This window comes from Balaenoptera physalus (assembly GCF_965194825.1).
Source record: "Balaenoptera physalus genome assembly, chromosome: 6".
Classification (NCBI taxonomy): Eukaryota; Metazoa; Chordata; class Mammalia; order Artiodactyla; family Balaenopteridae; genus Balaenoptera; species Balaenoptera physalus.
The window spans coordinates 63,651,965-63,672,971 of record NC_138885.1 but is presented as its reverse complement, the minus strand read 5'-3'; the positions used below and the strand labels follow the sequence as shown (position 1 = coordinate 63,672,971).

Here is a 21,007-nt window from a genome sequence, read left to right as displayed (position 1 = left end):
TAGTTACCTCATCTGTTTGGTTTAACATGAACAGACAAGAATCTATCTGAATTAAGTAGGTGATTCTTCTGAATGTTATTTCAACTCACCAAGTTCTACTTACAATCATTCTGTTAGAATGACTGCAAAATGGTCCCAATTCTCCACTCCTCCCTGTATCTAAGATCTTTGCAAGGTAACTCTGCAACTTCTCCCAAGAGGTAGAATTTATTCCCCAATCTTTGTACATGGGCTGCCTTGATTTGCTTTAGACAAAGAGAATGTGGCAGAATAACATGCCTTTCCAAGACTAGGCCTAAAGTGGTCTTGTATATTCTCTCTCAATAGCTCTCCATCAAAATCTCTCCCCCAATATCTCTCTTTCCCTCTCTCTCTTGACCATACCACTTACGTGAGAGTAAGTCTGGGGTAGCCTGCTGGAGAAGGAGAGAGCCCACCTGGAACACAGCCAAGTTGTCCCACCAGCTCAGGCCAATCCCAACTAATCAACTATCAGATCATTCTTGGCACATGTTTTGTTTTTGTGTTTATGGAGTTTTGTGGATGCATGGAGAAAAGAATGGGAAAATGATGTAGGGATGATATATTTAGTGCCCTCAGAATCATGGGAAATATATTTTTGTTTGAAAACATTATCCCTCCCTGAGGAATAGTCAACTGCCATACACAAGCATCACAGGGCAAAGTGTGGTCTGCAGCCCAGTGGTAGGCACGGAGAATTTTCTTTATTGCATAAATTGATGCTTGGTTTTAAGAACACACAATACACTTTAATTTTTAACTACAACTGAGTATTTGCTAGTAACCTACCAGGTGAGTTACTATTTATAAACTAAGCACAATACTAGAGTTTACTGTTTTCTACTACGAAGCCTGTGACAACTGCCACTATTGTAAAACTCCTGCTGTGCAATATCATTAATTCTGGTAAAGATGTACAGGGCTGTCCTGAACTGATCGTCATTTTTATTACTAACATTCTTGCTTTCCTCTTCTTCTTTTTACTTGGTACAGAGAGGAACTTCTCATTCCCTTTTTAAAAATAATACCATTTTAAAATAATTTTAGATTTGCAGAAAAGTTTTGAAGCTACTACAGAGTTCTCATATGCCTCACACCCAGTTTCCCCTTAAATCTTATATTAGCATGATATGACTGTCACAGTGAACTAATATTGATATATTATTGAGCAATTTTTATTGATATAGATTAAAGTCCATATATAGATTAAATATAGATTGAAGTCCATATTTTCTTCAGATTTTGTTAGTTTCTACCTAGCCTCATTCTTCTTTTCCAGGATCCCATCCAGGATACCGTATTACATTTAGTGTCATGTCTTTTCCAGGATCCCATCCAGGATACCGTATTACATTTAGTTGTCATGTTTCCTTAGGCTACTCTTAGCTGTGACAGTTTCTCAGACTTCCCTTGTTTTTGATGACCTTGACAGTTTTGAGGAATACTGGTCAGGTATTTTGTATAACATTCCTCAATTTTAATTTGTCTGATGTTTTTCTCAAGATTAGTCTGAGGTTATGGTTTTGAGGGAGGAGGACCACTGAGGTAAAGTACCATTCTCATCAACATCCTATCAAGGGTACATAATATCAGCATGATTTATTACTGTTGATATTGACCTTGATCATCTGATTTAGGCAGTATTTGCCAACTTTCTCTCCTGTAAAGTTACTTTTTCCCCTTTTCCACACTGTACTTTTGAGAAGGAAGTCGCTAAGCACAGCCCACACTTAAATAGTACAGAGTTAGGGACTTCCCTGGTGGTCCAGTGGGTAAGACTCCATGCTCCCAATGCACGGGGCCTGGGTTCGATCCCTGGTCAGGGAACTAGATCCCGCATGCATGCGGCAACTAAGAGTCCAATGCCACAAATAAGAAGTCCGCATGCCGCAATTAAGAGCTGGCATACTGCAGTGAAGGTCTCGCGTGCCACAACTAAGACCCAGAGCAGCCTAAATAAATAAATAAATTTTTTAAAAAAAAAAAGAGTAGGGAGTTATGTTCCACCTCCTTGAGGGTGAAAATCTACATAAATTACTTGGAATTCTTTAGCATGGGAAATTTGTCTATTCTCCCTCATTCGTTTATTTATTCAATCCTTTACTTATGTAAGTATGAACTCATAGGTATTCGTTTTATACTTAGGGTTATAATCCAATACTACTTTATTTTCTTGTTCAAATTGGTCCAATTTGGCCTTTGGAAGTACTTTCAGTCAGCTTCTGAGTCCCTCTGACATACTGCCCCACCTCCCACCCACCAATATGTGTGTGTGTGTGTGTGTGTGTGTGTGTGTGTGTGTGTGTGTGTTTTTAGTACTTCCTAACTTCCTAGAGCTACGAGATGCTCCAGGCTCATCTTGCATATTCCCTGCCCCAGTTCTAGAAGTAACCATTTCTCCAAGATCTGCTTCCTTTTTATTTTAATTTTTCATATATTTTTGGAGAACTGTATTAGAAACCAAGATCTGGGGCACTGGGTGTGCTTGTTTCTACTGGAGTATCTTTACTTCTAGGCCCTCTCCACTGACACAGCAAGGAAAACTATGTCTGCATACTAACTTGTGTATATGCACAAACCCATAAATATTTATACATATGTAATTTCACCTGTATCTATATTAACCTAAATGTGAGTTCATACTGATGTCTCCAACTCTAATCCATTAAAACATGGACATTCCAGCTTCTTCCCTTGCTTAGCTGTAACCTCCCACTCCAACAGTGAGAAATCAAGTTCCAATCATCTGCCATCTATTTACAGGCACACCTCAGAGATATTGTGGGTTCGGGTCCAGACCATGACAATATAGCAAGTATGGCAATAAAGTGAGTCACATGAATTTTTTGGTTTCCCGGTGCATATAAAAGTTATGTTTACACTATATTGTAGTCTATGAAGTGTGCAATAGCATTATGTCCAGAAAAAACAACGTACACACCTTCATTAAAATATACTTTATTGCTAAAAAATGCTAACCACCACATGAGCCTTCAGCAAGTCTAATCTTTTTGCTGGCGGAGGGCCTTGTCTCAAGGCTGACAGCTGCTGACTGAGCAGGGTGGTGGCTGCTACAGGCTGGGGTGGCTGTGGCAGTTTCTTAAAATAAGACACCAGTGAAGTCCGTCATATTGATTGACTCGTCCTTTCATGAATGATTTCTCTGTAGCACGCAATACTGTTTGATAGTATTTTACCCAGAGTAGAACTTCTTTCATAAATGGAGTCAATCCTCTCAAACCCTGCCACTGCTTTATCAACTAAGTGTATGTAACATTCTAAATCCTTTGTTGCCATTTCAACAATCTTCACAGCATCTTCACCAGGAGTAGATTCCACATCAAGAAAGCACCTTCTTTGCTCATTCGTAAGAAGCAACTCCTCATCTGTTAAAGTTTTATCGTGAGATTGCAGCAATTCAGTCACATCCTCAGACTCCACTTCTAATTCTAGTTCTCTTGCTATTTCCACCACATTGTAGTTACTTCCTCCACTGTAGTCTTGAACCCCTCAAAGTCATCCATGAGGGCTGGAATGAACCTATTCCAAACTCCTATGTATGTTGATATTTGACCTCTTCCCATGAATCATGAATGTTCTAAATGGCATCTGAATCCTTTACAGAAGTTTTCAATTTACTTTGCCCAGCTCCATCAGAGGAATCACTATCTATGGCACCTATGGCCTTGTGAAATGTATTTCTTGGGACTTCCCTGGTTGCACAACAGTTAAGACTCTGTGCTCCCAATGCAGGGGGCCCGGGTTCGATCCCTGATCAGGGAACTAGATCCCACATGCGTGCCACAATTAAGAAGCTGGCGAGCCGCAACTAAGGAGCCTGCCTGCTGCAACTAAGACCCGGCACAACCACATAAATAAATAAAATATATATTTTTTTAAAAAGAAAAAAAGAAACGTATTTCTTAAATAATAAGACTTGAAAGTCGAAATTACTCCTTGATCCATGGGCTGCAGAATAAATAGTGCAGGTATGAAAAATAACATGATCTCATTCATCTTCATCAGAGCTCTTGGGTGACCAGGTGCATTGTCAGTGAGCAGTAATATTTTGAAAGGAATCTTTTTTTTCTGAGCAGTAGGTATCAACAATGGACTCAAAATAGTCAGTAAGCCATGTTGTCAACAGATGTGCTGTCATTCAGACTTTGTTGTTCCATCTATAGATTAGACTTAGAATGACTCTTAAGGGCCCTAGGATTTTTGGAATGGTAAATGAGCATCGGCTTCAACTTAAAGTCACCAGCTGCATTAGCCTCTAACAAAAGAGTCAGCTTGTCCTTTGAAGCTATGAAGCTAGGCACTGACTTCTCTCTAGCTATGAAAATCCTGGATGGCATCTTCTTCCAATATGAGGCTACTTCACCTACACTGAAACTCTATTGTTTAGTGTAGCCACCTTCATTAATCATTTTAGCTAGATCCTCTGAATAATTTGTTGCAGCTTCTACATCAGCACTTGCTGCTTCGCCCTGCACTTTTGTGTTACAGAGATGGCTTCTTTTCTTAAACCTCATGAACCAACCTCTGCTAGCTTCAAACTTTTCTTCTGCAGCTTCCTCACCTCTCTCAGCTTTCACAGAATTAAAAAGACTTAAGGCCTTGCTCTGGCTCAGGCTTTGGCTTAAGGGAATGTTGTGGCTGGTTTGATCTTATATCCAGACCACTGAAACTTTCTCCATATCAGCAATGAGGCTGTTTTGCTTTCTTATCATCCGTGTGTTCACTGCAGTAGCACTTTTAATTTCCTTCAAGAACTTTTCCTTTGCATTCACAACCTGGCTAACTGTTTGGCACAAGAGGCTTATCTCAGCTTTCGACATGCCTTCCTCACTAAGCTTAATCATTTCTAGCTTTTGATTATAAATGAGAGACGTGCAGTTCATCCTTTCACTTGAACACTTAAGAGTCCACTGTAGGATTATTAATCGGCCTAATTTCAATATTGTTGTGCCTCAGGGAACAGGAACGCTCAAGGAAAGGAAGACAGACAGGGGAATAGCTAGTCAGTGGAGCAGTTAGAACACACAAAACATTTACTGATTCAGATCACCATCTTATATGGGTGAATTCGTGGCACCCCAAAACAATTACAATAGTAACATCAAAGATCACTGATCACAGATTACCATAACAAATATTATAATAGTGAAAAAGTCTGAAATATTGTGAGAATTACCAAAATGTGACACAGAGACATGGAGTGAGCAAATGCTGTTGGAAAAATGGCACCAATAGACTTGCTCAAAGCAGGGTTGCCACAAACCTTCAATCTGTAAAAAACACAGTATCTACAAAGTGCAATAAAGCAAAGCACAATAAAATGAGGTACGCCTGTACGGTAAGTGCTCAATTTCAGTATACATGTACAGTGGTTTCAGAACAGTTAACCCATTCACCATGGCAGAAACTTTATCAACTACAGTACAATGCTTATGTGCAGTTCCTTTTGCCTTCAGTCTTAAGCAATTCCACTCATTTCCAAGTTAAGTACCTTTTCTCCCATCCCCTTCAGTGAAGTTGTTTCATACGTTTGTAATATACAGTTAGATTCTCGTGATACATTCTGTATTCCATCCTGAGACCTCCAACCTCCTAAATGACTTTTTAATTTGCATACTTAAGATTCACTCTGAAGACTGGACACTATAAAACTCTTAGAGGAAAACATAGGAAGAACACTCTTTGACATAAATCACAGCAAGATCTTTTTTGATCCACCTCCTAGAGTAATGGAAATAAAAACAAAAATAAACAAGTGGGACCTAATGAAACTTCAAAGCTTTTGCACAGCAAAGGAAACCATAAACAAGACGAAAAGACAACCCTCAGAATGGGAGAAAATATTTGCAAATGAATCAACGGACAAAGGATTAATCTCCAAAATATATAAACAGCTCATTCAGCTCAATATCAAAGAAACAAACACCCCAATCCAAAAATGGGCAGAAGACCTAAATAGACATTTCTCCAAAGAAGACATACAGACGGCCACGAAGCACATGAAAAGCTGCTCAACATCACTAATTATTAGAGAAATGCAAATCAAAACTACAATGAGGTATCACCTCACTCCTGTTAGAATGGGCATCATCAGAAAATCTACAAACAACAAATGCTGGAGAGGGTGTGGAGAAAAGGGAACCCTCTTGCACTGTTGGTGGGAATGTAAATTGATACAGCCACTATGGAGAACAATATGGAGGTTCCTTAAAAAACTAAAAATAGAATTACCATATGACCCAGCAATCCCACTACTGGGCATATACCCAGAGCAAACCGTAATTCAAAAAGACACATGCACCCGAATGTTCATTGCAGCACTATTTACAATAGCCAGGTCATGGAAGCAACCTAAATGCCCATCAACAGACGAACGGATAAAGAAGTTGTGGTACATATATACAATGGAATATTACTCAGCCATAAAAAGGAACGAAATTGAGTCATTTGTTGAGACGTGGATGGATCTAGAGACTGTCATACAGAGTGAAGTAAGTCAGAAAGAGAAAAACAAATATCATATATTAATGCATGTATGTGGAACCTAGAAAAATGGTACAGATGAGCCAGTTTGCAGGGCAGAAGTTGAGACACAGATGTAGAGAATGGACATATGGACACCAAGGGGGGAAAACTGCGGTGAGGTGGGGATGGTGGTGTGCTGAATTGGGCGATTGGGATTGACATGTATACACTGATGTGTATAAAATTGATGCCTAATAAGAACCTGCAGTATAAAAAAGCAAACAAAACAACTAATACTAAACTTTCATTGGGTTATTTGTATGGAAATATGTTAATATAAATGTTTCAGACATTACATGAAATTCCTAAAAATCTTATATTTGTATTTGTATGGAAATATGTATGGAAATATGTTAATATAAATGTTTCAGACATTACATGAAATTTCTAAAAATCTTATATTTGTATTTGTATGGAAATATGTATGGAAATATGTTAATATAAATGTTTCAGACATTACATGAAATTGCTAAAAATCTTATATGTTCTGGTATAATGTTATAAGTAATAATCCTAGTTATTACTTTAAAATGTATATCTCAGAAATAACTAATTTTCTTGTCAACTGCATTATTATGAACTTTCATCAAATCTTTTACCGTGGTCATTTTTAAGTCCTTTGTCATTTACAGACAGTTCTGGGTGTACTCTGATGATTTTGCAAATATGTTCCTATAAAAGGGTTTCATCTTCAAGAAATTCATGGAAAAGACTCTGACAAGTACAGGTTTCTGGTAACTGACTGTACTGCTGAACTGAATGAATAAGCATTTTCAGAACTCTGATGAAAAACTGATGAACTCATAAAAGTGCTAACAAAAGATCAAGATGAAAAAAAACAATTAATTACATGGGACTGAGTGAACTGATGAGGATGAGTATAATTTTTGTGACTTTCTGTCTGAATTTAAAAAAAAAAAAAAAAAAAATCCCACAAGGACTCAGAGGCAAAGAATATACAAATCAATTTTCACTGCAAAGTAAAGGAGCTGTTACAGTGGAGGATTACTGGACTGAATGTCAATATTATGACATAGTATGAGTGTGTTTCATGTTTGGTAATTGCAATCATTGTTGCTTTTGTTGTGGTCATCCATGTACAATGCTTGGTGTCAGTCTATTTATCTCTTGTAAAAATAAAATACAGTGTGTGTGTGTGTGTGTGAAAAAAAAAAAAAAAAAAAAAAAAGAAATGTCTTGGATGGCCATGCGGTTCCAGGTTGAAGGAACCCTCAGTGCTAAAGCAATATGGAGGAACTCTCACTGGTCTGGGAATTGCATCTGTTGTCACTAATGTGAAAGTGATGAAAATCACTTGTAGAGAAACCCATTATAGAGACAGTTGGCTAATCAGCTTCTCGGTCCCCATTCTCTCACCCCTCCCCAGGCCTGAAATCCCAATCAGATTGGTTATCACACCCTGAGAATTTGAAGCCATTTGGCATCATACAGAAGGAAAGGAACAAGCATGCCAGGCACTTACCTACATTATATTACTTAATCCTATGAGTGTGTGGATCTATTCCTGGCTTACAGAAGGCAAAACCAAAGCTTAGTATGTGTAAATTGCTCAAGACTAAAGAATTTGTAAGTGGTAGAGACTGCTTTAAATCTAAATCTGATTCTAAATTCCATTCTCAAATATACTGCCTCTGAAAGCCAAAAAAAAAAAAAAAAAGATTCACTCTGTTACAAAGTTCTATGGGTTTTGACAAAAGCATAGTGTTATGTACCTAACTTTACAGTATCATACAGAATAATTTCACTGCTCTAAAAAATCCCCTATGCTTCACCTATTTAGCCCATTACCACTCCCAAACTCTGGCAACCACTGTTTGCTTACTGGCTCTATAGTCTTGCCTTTTCCAAAATGTCATGTAACTGGAAACATACAGTATGTAGCCTTTTCAGACAGGCTTCTTTCAGTAAGCATACGCATTTACGATTCACCTACATCTTTGCACAGCTTGATACAGCAGTCCCTTTTATTGTTGAACAGTATTCTATAGTACGGATGTACCACAGTTTGTTTATCCCTTCACCTATTGAAGGACATCTTCACTATTTCCAGTTTTGAGCAATTGTGAATAAAGCTGCTATAAACATTCATACGCAGATTTCCATGTAGACATAAGTTTTTATACCAGTTGGGTAAATACCTCAGAACATGATGGCTGGATCATATGGTAAAACTAAGTTTAGCTTTATAGGAAAATGTTTAATTCCTAAACGAAAAAATTTCGGGAGAAAGAACTTTTTGTATCTTTAATTGACAATACATGGAAAAAAACCTGAGTTAATGTCAGATTTACATCACTGTAACTGGTTCTTTAAAATTATTAGTTAATAGGTATTAAAACTATATAAACACTTATCTCCATCTAGTGGCTACCAAAGAGTAGATATATAAAGTGAAATACCAATTTCAGAAACTTATGTTGACTGTTTACCACAGCACTGTTAGTTACAGCAAAATAAAAAACAAACTGAAAACAAAGTGAATCTCCAATAATAGAGAGGTGGCTGAGTAAAGTACTTCATTATGGGCTATTATGAGCTTTCCCTCCATCCCCTCAAATAAAGGAATGGAAGGAAAAGAAACAAATTAGAGCAGTGGTTCTCAACTCCGGCTGCACATAAGAATCAGCTGGGAACTTTCAAAAGGTTCCTATGACTGAGCCCCACTCCCAGAGACTCTTCTTTAACTAGTCTATAGTGGATCCCAGGCACAGATATTATTTTACGGGGGATACAATGATTCTAATGTGCAAAGTTGAGTACTACTGAATCAGAACTACTAGAGAACACCTGGAGGTATTACTGAGGTAGAGAGCAGCAAAAAGTGATCCCATTTGGTAAAGCAAACAATGATCAAAATCAAGGAAGAAAGAAAGGGGGAGAGGGAAGAAGGAGGGGAAACCTGATATGAACATATAATTGTAGTATGTTTGTATATAATTATATAAATACAGAGAAAAGCACAAGAATACACAAACCAAGCTGTAATCATGGGTCATGGAAGAAGAGAAAAATAATATGGATTAAAAATATTTATATTAATCCTGTGTATATAACATTGCATACATATGCAAGCACACGTGTGCATAATGATATCTGGGATTAAAAGAGATCTACAGATACTAATTTGCAGGGATATTCATGATACATTGTTAAGTTTTTTAAAAAGGAAGCTGTACCCCAATGTTCACAGCAGCATTTATAATAGCCAAGATACAGAAGCAATCTAAGTGTCCACTGACCGATGAAATGGATAAAGAAGATGTGATATACATACACACACACACACACACACACACACACACAGAATAATATTCGGCCATAAAAAAATGAAATCTTGACATATGCAACAATATGGATGGATCTAGACGGTACTGTGTTAAGTGAAGTAAGTCAGAGAAAGACAAATAACTGTATGATCTCATAAGTGGAATGTAAAAAAACAAAATAAAATGAAAACAGAATCATAGATACAGAGAACAAATGGGTGGTTTCCAGAGGGAAGGGGAGTGGGGAGTGGGAGGTAAAATAGCTGAAGGGGATTAAGAGGCACAAACCTTCAGTTATAAAATAAATAAGGCAGTGGGATGTTATATATAGCATAAGGAATCTGGTCAATAATACTGTAGTAACTTTGTATGGGGGCAGATGGTTACTAGACTTAAAATGATCATTTCATAATTTATGCAAATATCAAATTACTATGTAGTACACCTGAAACTAACATAATATTGTACACTAACTATATTTCAATTTTTTTAAAAAAGGAAGCATGGGACTTCCCTGGCAGTCCAGTGGTTAAGGCTCCGTGCTTCCAATGCAGGGGGCACGGGTTCGATCTTTGGTCGGAGAACTAAGATCCCACATGCCGCACTGCGCAGGCCAAAAGAAAAAAAAGAAAAAAAAAGGAAGCAAACTGTACAGCATTATATACAGTAAAATTTTATTTCAGGAAAAACAAATAGAAACAAAACGTATTCATGTGAAACAAGAAAGCCTGTTTATAATGGTTTATCCCGGAGGGGTGAGATTTAAATGGGAAGGTAGGAAGAGATGATAAGCTTTGCTTTCATACAGTTTTGTATGATATGTTAAGCATATTTTTTTTTAATGTCTTAGATTGGTATCAGTGGGTCTTATTTATGGAACAAATAACCAAAACATAACTTACATATATGGGCTGTATTTTTTTTTTTGAAATATACCACAGCACAGATGACTGACTTGAAATGACAGATGCAGCACCATCCCTCAAAAGAGAACAAATTTACAATCAGAGCGACCAACATAAAAAGTATTCTATCCACGAGATCTGCTTTCTAATTTAAGTGAAAAGAAATTCAATTAGTTTCTATTTAGTTGAGAGAATAAGAATTTCACAAGTTAACATAGCAAAATTTACAATAATTTATAAAATAATAACATAGATGCAACAGCCATAGATACATAGGACTAATGCACTCTATGCATTCCAACGTCACAAGTAGATCGGTCCTACCTAAAACAGAGCAAGTCTACAGCTGTGCCTGATTCCAAGGAAATGTAAGAATATAAAAGAGGCTAATTTATGATAGAATCAAACCCTAAAGCAGCAAAAAGATGTGTCGGGGAATAAGAAGTAGTTAAAGATATAAACAGCATCCTTTTTCATAATAAGAGAAATGCTAATTAAAATTAGACCAGATACCACTTCTTTTCACCTACCAGATTAGCAAAAATACAAAAGTTTGACAACATATTCTAATGACAAGTATGTAGGGAAATTGATACTCTGACACACTGTTGATGGGAATGCAAAATGGTACAACCCCGTAAGGGTAACTTGGCAATATCTAGCAAAATTACACATGTGTTTACCCTTTGACCCAGCAATCCCACATCTAGAAATCTATCTTACAGATATATTATCAAAATACAAAAAGATACATGCACAAAGATATTCACTGCAGTACAATTTGTATAACAAAAGACTGGAAATTACCCAAAGGTCTAATAATAGAAGACCATTTGAATAAACTATGGGGGGGGGGGTGGTATTGCGGGGAATCTACTATACAGGTAGAAAAAAGAATAAAGAACATCTCTATACACTGCAGGATGGGTTCTCCAGGATATAATGTTAAGTGAAAAAAGCAAGGTAGAAGAATTATACACAGTATGTTATCATTTACCTAAGAAGGGGACACTGGGGATGTAATTATTTTTATGTCTCAATATATATATATATCCCCAACCCCCTTTCTTATGTAAATTATTAAAAAATAAAAGGATAAACCTCAAATTAAACTGTATTATTAAATAGCAAAATAAACAGCTCCCTCCACAACTAACAACAATAAGAGGTCAACCAAATCCTGATCTATGCCAACTCCTGCTTGGACTACCCCACTTTCCAAATGAAATCTTAAAGGATGGGTACTGTGGACAGTTACTATTTCTATCTACCTAGTATCTACTGTTCCATCGGCTAACAGCAGGACTCAGTTTTTGCTTAGAGAATCATACCATCACCACCCACTTTTGATTCATATGACTGGAGTGGGGCTGACCTTATAACTAGGCTAGACTCATAGTGTCACACCAAGGATTTTTGTTTCAGCTACTGGAAAAGAAGTATTCTTTTCATTCTGGTTTAAAAATAAATAAATAAAACTTTCCAAACACATTGAATATCCCTTCTATCTTGTACCTTGTGCCTCAATCAATCAATCAATCATCAGTCTATTAATTCTTATTTTGCAACTATTCTCATAACTGTCCCTTTCTATCTCCGGGCTACCAACCTGGGGGAGTAGGGGAGGGGAGGGACTTAACTGCTCAATTTGCTTCAAATATGAAGAAATAGTAAAGAGCAGGCAAAGCTTGTTGATTAACAGCCCAGACTCCACCATTTACTACTGTATAACCTCAGACAAATTTCTTAACCTAAATTTAGGCACCTTTACTGGAATACTACCATCTATCTCATGGGTCTATCAGGACAAATAAGTCAATATACAGAATGTGTTTAGCATAGTTCTGGTTACACAGTTAACATACAAAAATATATATCATCATCATCATCATCATCATCCCCCAAAATTCATACTTAGACCCAGACCCAAAATACAGACAAGGTTTTGTATATACAATGCTTATAATAATTTAAAACATTTTAAAACTAAAGTCCAATTATGATGGGATGATTAAGTAAATTATAGAATAAAAGTAATAACAGTAATAGCCAATGCTTATAAACACTTATTATGTGCGAAGCACTCTGTCTTAAGTGTTTTAAATGTACTAATACATTCAATCTTCACAACAACCCTATGAGGCAGGCAGTATAATAATCCCTTTTTAGCTATGTGGAAACCAATGTAGAGAGAAGTTCAGTAAATTACTCCAGGCAATGGAGTGGCTGCAATATGAACTTGGCAGTAAGGCTCCAGAGTCCATGATGATAACCACTACCTGCTACCTCTCCAACGAAGTAAAGCCTTTAAAAATCATAGTTACCAGGAGTTTAATAATAATATACGCTAAAATGTTGAGCAAGAAGACATGAAACCAAATTGTACTATGCAGTATCATCTGTAATGTACATGTCTTCTGGATGGTGGGATTAGGGATAAAATTCATCCTTCTTTATGTTTTTCTGTACCATATAACTTCCACGATTAAATGTAGTATGTTTAAGATAAGAAAATAATTTCCAAAATAAATTTACTCTATATTAAGCATCTAAACTCTCACTTGAACCAATTATGTTGGATTTCAGTCATATCTATCTGATAAGCCTTAATGAATCAAGGTCTAACATCCTGACTTCTATACCTAGATGGCTAGTAAAAACAAATAATGGGGTATAGTAATCAGGAGACAAAGACAGAAGGAATTGCAGAGGGAGTCTTTTCATATAGAAAATTTGATAACTACAAAAAGGCATTATCAACATATAAGAGTACTAATCACAGAGTAGAAATCTGTTGCATTCAGAGAGAAAAGCATTTGTCCTTAAATTTTTACCTAATGATGTACAATATTTGATTAGAGGACTTGTAAAGTACTGTATGTTATAAATTCGAAATACTCTACATGTTACTAGACTAGAAATCTTGGGAGAACATCCCTCATACACAAAGATAAAGGCAAAATAAGAAAGAAGCAACTACAGAATGCTTACATTTACAACACAGATGGGCAATAAGGCAAGAAGACAAAAGGTATCTGACAAATAAAGCAGAGGACTGGACTGAGATTAAATTGTGTCTGTATTACTGCTAAATAGTACCTCAGGTGTGGGCCCTGCTTCATGTGTTAATAATATTATAATACATAACATCAGATGTAAATAAGCAGAGTAATCAGAGGCAGTGAGACATACAACTCTGTAATTTTTATCTTGGGCATTGTATGAAAATGGGATCTCAAACAGGTTCTAGGGGTCAAACAGATCTCTTTGGGAAGGGAGTGAGATATAAATAAAAGGAATATGCAAATCTGAATGGTCCAGAATCCCACTGGCATGGCCATAAGCAACATGAATAAACCAAATGCTCATGAATCTATATTACCTCACCTGTCACCACGGCAGCATGCAAGAACCGGGACTAGGAGAGAGCGGAGCCCATTATCCTGATGGCTTCTGTGAATTGCCTCTGTTTGCTAGCAATCATGTCTGCCTGATCTCTCAATTGTTGTTCCTGTGCCCTGGCTACTGCCAAAAAAGATCAAACCTTCCAAAAAGTAGTAAGATTTAGGACAGCGAGTCAATAACTTTGCAGACTAATGACATTCAAATATATGATTGTGAACATAACTGGTTCCTAAGCATTGCTTATCAATTTTTATACTTAGCCTGGGTGAGCAACATCTCCCACTCTCATTAGCAACTATTCCAAACCTCAGGTGGCATTCTTTTCACTCAGCAGACCTCATGTTTTACTTAGCCCTGAAAACTGAAGCAACTGAGTGATCACCTGAACTTCCCACTTCCCCTGCCCCTAATGGAACTTACCTCTATCTCCATCCACTCTTTCCCTCTTCCCTCCAGTCTCCTCAGGGAATGCGGTGGCCATTCTCCTATTCAAGACAGTACTACCTAACATCCTCTGGATACTTTGCTTAATCAATTCCTTAGAAAACTGTTTTTGTTCTGTCTCACTTGGGAGTGGGAGGCAACAGATAAAAACAATTTCTAAAAGCAGTATTAACTAAGCTTTTTTTCTTAGTTCCTAAGGTTGCCAACAAACAAACAAACAAACCAAACTGTACATCAAACTGGTTACACTACCTCCCCCCAAAAGACTGCTCTCAAGTGACTTCAGAACACAGAGCTTTTGACTACATACCCTTAGTAGAATTACCGAAGGACAAAATGATCTGTAAACAATTTTAAATTTTTTAAACTTAATTCAACGATTTCATTGTTTAACATAATATCCAGGTTGGTATTTGAAGCTATTTACTTTGAAAGAAAAAGTAATTTTCTTACATATGATGTATTGTGCTTGAGTAGGAGAATATTCTCAATCCTAGGACACGTATGTTGAAGTATTTAGGAGTAAAGTGTCATGATGTCTATAACTTACTTCATTTAGTAGAGACAGACAGAGAGGAAAAGAACAAATAAAGAAAAATGTTAACTAGGGGAGGGTTATAGTGGTACATGGGAATTTATAATACTATTCCTTTAGCTTTTCTGTATGTTTGAAATTTTTCATAAGAATAAACAGCATGTGTGAAATTAACTCATTTTGGTTTAAAAAAAAAAAAAGCATTTATATACATATATACTCAGAAGAAGATTTGTAAGGATACAGCCTAGGTTAGGAAATCTGATAGTAAAAATATAATACTATTTTCTTATTTTTGATTATATGTGTTTTCTAAGTTTCTATAATAAAAATTTAATGTTTTTGTAATAACAGAAATTTTAACTTTATATATTATAATAACAAATATTAGTAAGTATCTAATCAAGACTGCAGACTCAGCACAGGCTTTTGTCTCCATTCCTTCTAAAAAACCACTGAAATAAAAGTAGAGAAATACATAAAGAAATATTTCCACAAGAATATAGAAAAAGGATGGAGTTGTGGAAGAGAGTTTCACCAACCAACAAATAAGAAATGTCAATAAAATTTCCAAAAGATTGGAGAAGATGGAGACATGCTGACAATGAAAGAAAGTCATAAAAGCTGCAACCACTTATGTATTATGAGAAAGTTACAGAAAGGAAGAATTGATCTGTCCATTAGAAGAATGTCAACTCTGGGCTCAGAATCAGTCGGTGAGGCAGAGGATAGGAGTCATAAGTATTAAGCGACTCTGAAAACAGAGTAATTAATCAAAAGTCCATATACAGAACTTCACTACTCAGCACCCCAATTCCCTCCCCAACTTTGACTGACAGAGCACTCAGATAATTTGACATTTACCTTACGGAGGAAAAAAAGACTATTTTTCTCCAGAGGAACTGAACAAGTCACTTGGAGAGCACTGGGGTTTCTAATTGAGTGTTAACATCTGGGGGCCCAAACAGAGTAGTCTGCAGTCCTCCCACCAAAATCTAAGTCCGACAGTCGACACGCCTCATCCATACTCAGGCTAAAGAGAATTACCAGAATCAAATCTACTTAGACCTCAGCAGGGTAATCCCAAATTAACTACCCAGACCACCTTTCCAGGAGAGTCAAGGATTATCAGGCAAATAAGGAAAACTAACAACATGAAAGACTAACTTAAATTTCTAAGCAATTTAGAAGGATAAAGGATAATTGAGAAAGAGAAAGAGAGACATTCAGAAAGATTTGAGAAAAAATTCTATAGACAAAGTAAGACCAAGATATTGAAGAGAAGAAACCTCTAGGCATGTAAAGCAAAAAGAATACATGATATAAAAAAGACATAACTGATGAACCTAGTGGTAGGGCAGGAATAAAGATGCAGACGTTGAGAACGGACTTGAGAACACAGGGGGAAGGGGAGGCTGGGAGGTAGTGAGAGAGTAGCATTGACATATCTACACTACCAAATGTAAAATAGATAGCTAGTAGGAAGCTACTGCATAGCACAGGGAGATCAGCTCAGGGCTTTGTGTCCACCTAGAGGGGTGGGATAGGAGGGTGGGAGGGAGGCGCAAGAGGGAGGAGATATGGGGATATATGTATACATATAGCTGATTCACTTTGCTGTACAGCAGAAACTAACACAACATTGCAAAGCAGTTATACTCCAATAAAGATGTATTAAAAAAAAAAGACATAAAAGATTAAAAGATCAATCCAGGAGATCCAATATCCAAGTAGTGAGAGTCCCACCAAAAGAGAATAAAGAAAATATAAGGAGAAAAGTATTATAATAGTTTCCTATTGCTGTTTCACAAATTACCACAAAATTCAGTGGCTTAAAACAACATTTATGGGCTTCCCTGGTGGCACAGTGGTTGAGAGTCTGCCTGCCAATGCAGGGGACACGGGTTCGAGCCCTGGTCTGGGAAGATCCCACATGCCACGGAGCAGCTGGGCCCGTGAGCCGCAATTGCTGACCCTGCGCGTCTGGAGCCTGTGCTCCGCAACAAGAGAGGCCGCGATAGTGAGAGGCCCGCGCACCGCGATGAAGAGTGGTCCCCGCTTGCCACAACTAGAGAAAGCCCTCGCACAGAAATGAAGACCTAACACAGCCATAAATAAATAAATAAATAAATTTTTTTTAAAACTTTAAAAAAAAAAAAAACAACATTTATTATCTCACACAGTTTCTGAGGGTCAGGAGTCTGGGAGCAGCTTAGCTGATGGTTCTGGCTCAGCATCTCTCATGAGATTGCTATCAAAGTAACAGCTGGGCAGTATTCATCTGAAAACTTGAATGGGGCTGGCACTTTCACATCCAAGTTCAGTCACATGACTGTTGGCCAGAGGCCTCAGTCCCCAACCACACAGGCCTTTCCATAGGGCTGCTCACAACATGGCAGTTGGCTTTCCCCAGAATGAGTAATCCAAGAGCAAGAAAAGCCGTCAAGAGAGAAGCCATAGTATCTTTCATAACCTAATCTCAGAAATGACATACTATCACTTCTGCCATATCCCAGTGATCATGTATACCAATTCTGGCACAATGTCAGAGAAGACTACACAGGGCATAAATACTAGGAGGTATGGATCGAGGGTCATCTTGGAAGATGGTTATATTAGTTATCAAGAAAATCATAGGAAAAATTTTTCTCAGAGCTCCTGATACATGAATCTTCAGACCGAAAGGGTCCATTAAGTACTAAGGAGAATGAAAAAAGATCCACCTAGATACATATCATAAAACTTCAGATCTCTAAAGATCAAACAATTATAAAAGTGTCACAGGAAAGGGAAAAAAATGCTCACCCACAAATGAATAAGAATCAAACTACCACCATACTTCTTATCAAATTTATGGCAAAAGACAAGGGAGTATTGCTTTAACAGTTGTAACAGAAAATGTGTATCAACGGGGAATTTTATGTTCATCCAAATTAACAATCAAGCATGAGAGCAAACCAGAGTTCCATCTGGAAATATAAAGAATCAGAAAATTTAGCTTCCAGCACAAGCATTATTGGGAATACACTTGAGGCTGCACTCCAATAAACAAGACTCCCAAAAAGACATAAGGTGCAGGAAACCCCAGATCAACATGATAAGAGGAAAATCCTAAGGTAATGGCTGCAGAGCATGCCTACAGAGCAAATGGACCAGACTGGAATAGAATTCCATGCAAAGGACAGTATGATTGAGTGGGCAGAATAATAGGGATATCGTAAAGGCATATTAGTTCGAAAAAAAGGCAGTTGGAAACTTCAGGAGAAACAAAAGACAATATAACAAAGTAATGGCCCAAACAGAAATGAATAAAGGATGGTATGGTTTTAGCAATTGCAAGACCGTGAGAAAAGAGGCTATATACTAAACACAATCTCCTTAAAGTGCACCAGGAGTCAGGCCACTGGACTCAAAAAAAGTAAATGAATACTAGGTTATCTTTTAGCCCTGTATTCAACAACATTCAAAAAGTTATCTTAACTGTTTTTCAACGTTTAGAATAAACCTTTGGATGGAAGACTTGACTGCAACTGCAAAACAAAATGTTGGCAACCTTAATTTAAAAGATAAGAAGTAAGTAATAAAATGTAGAAGGTAGAGATAAGGAAAAGAAAAATGAAAAATAGCGGTGCTTATTAGTTCATTTTATATGAAGAGATATGAAGAAACTGGCTATAGATAGAACACTTAATAGAACACTTAATTGTAACACTTACTACAATTATCTTTAATCTGTGAAAACCAAAAATTATATATAATTATTAATTTTTGGAAAGAAGGAAAAGAAAACACAATGGAAAAAGTGAAAGCAGTGTCAATGAACTAAATCTTCATATTTCTTATAAGAAAGTCAACTGATAGCAAGTTAATCCAATAAACAGAATTTAGTATACTTTACATGAAAGTTATGTCCTGAACATAAACTCTACTGTTGATGGCTTAGAACACATTATGCTAAATCTGGACTGACCCTCCTCTTCACACCTCTTCTGAACATTAGTTATATATTGAACATTAGTTAATATATATATATAACTTTAGTTACATGTGCTTGTGTGCATGAGACTGTATTTGCATGTCTGAGTGCACATATGTGTATATATTTTAACTAAAGGCACAACTTCAGTGTATTTTCTTTCAGCATTTTTGTCTAAAAGTTAAAAGAAAGAGAAATCAATGAAATGCAAGTAATAGTCAGGGAAGGGAGTATCCTGGTTAACTGAAGACTGAGATTAATTGAGATTTAATCTATTTCTCCTATGTTTGTAAAAGATTACTCATAGCAATCTACCATCACACAGGAAAATGGCATCCTCTCTCATTGTACAAATGCTAATGCTAATCCTAATGGAAGTGAGAAGTGCACCTGATTTTAAGAAATAGTGAAGGGGTGGGCAGCAGGAAGAGACACTGAAAGTATCTGAAAAGTATTTTAAGGATCTTAGAATAATTTCACAGGAAAAAATCAGAATAACTAAATTCATATTAATGAACCTCACAAATCTAAAGGACAGTTTAACAGAAGAAAGCAGCAGGAGAATACTGTATTACTACCATCAGGAAGAACTTTCTAACAACTGTAGCTACTCAACAACAGAATGGACTGTCTATAATAAAGGTCTGATCTTCCATCACTCTATTGTTTAAATAAAGACCAGAAATCATCTGTCTGTAATGTTAAAAACTGGTGGATGATTGGACTAGATAATCCCTAAGGTAATAACTGTAAGTATGAGAGTTCTAAACTGATAAATTTTGACTTACCAACATCCATTGCAGTTTCCATGAAGCTTTTCTGTCGTGAAGCAAATTCTGCAAGCAATTTCTGCTGCCTCTCTCTGGCCTTTTGTCGCCTAGATTAAACAGAAATAAAGTGATAAGTACCAGACGTGCTTAAGACATACCTACTATCTTTCAGGAGTATATAATGTATGAAAGGCCCCCGGCACACAGTTAAGAACAACCAATTTTCTGTACTATGTATTAAATTTCAGGTAAAATTTTACTGTCCTTAAAAGGATTCTGCTGCTTTAAAATAGTTTGAAAATCACTGGGCTTAAATAGGTAAAAATAAAAGCCACGATTTACTTTAAAATGTGAAATAATAATTAAAGTAGATAGAAAATTTGGATGTCCAACAACACAATTTCCTAAATATATGTCAGTTCATAGCAAGAGCAAGAAGAGTTTTAGCTAGGAATCCACAATTTAACCCCAGGTACAAATAATAGCAAACTCATTGCTAGAAGAAACTATTATGTTAAGCTATGAACAGAATCTAAAAAGTTAAGAATAGTCAGATTTAGGGGACTTCCCTGGTGGTCCAGTGGTTAAGAATCCCCCTTCCAGTGCAGGGGACACGGGTTCGATCCCTGGTTGGGGAACTAAGATCCCACATGCTGCCAGGCAACTGAGCCCGCGCGTTCTGGAACCCACACGCCACAACTAGAGAGAAGCCCGCACACCGCAACAAAAGATCCCATGTGCCGAAACTAAGACCCGATGCAGCAAAAATTAATTTATTAATTAATTAATTTTTTAAAAAAAAGAATAGTCAGATTTACTGTTACCTTAAGAACAGGTCTCTTCCTAAAAGAGAAATAGCAAAAAGCCAGGAAGTTTTCCAGTTTCTACTAGGAAATATTCCAAGTTTGGTTTATTTTGTTTGAAGTAAAAGAATATGAAAGAGTCTCAAATATAAGATAAAGATAAAACTATATTCCAAATCTAAGCATAAATATTCCTTTGGATTAATTCACTTTATTCTATTTATTAATTATCCCTTATCTACTTCCAAAGAGCATTTTAATTTGAGGCTAGTTGAAAAAGAAAAAAAATGACTATAACATAAGTATAAGAAAATA

General features: G+C 36.7%; 1 protein-coding gene across 6 annotated transcripts in view; it reads right to left on the bottom strand.

Moving 5' to 3' along the window:
• The window catches only part of UBR3 (ubiquitin protein ligase E3 component n-recognin 3), a 222,489-nt gene that overhangs the window by 77,265 nt on the left and 124,217 nt on the right, over positions 1-21,007 (bottom strand). For all 6 annotated transcript variants that reach the window (XM_082465326.1, XM_082465322.1, XM_082465321.1 and 3 more), the window contains one exon: positions 19,908-19,996. In XM_082465326.1, the coding sequence (XP_082321452.1) occupies positions 19,908-19,996 (89 nt within the window). The remainder of the gene's footprint in view (positions 1-19,907; positions 19,997-21,007) is intronic.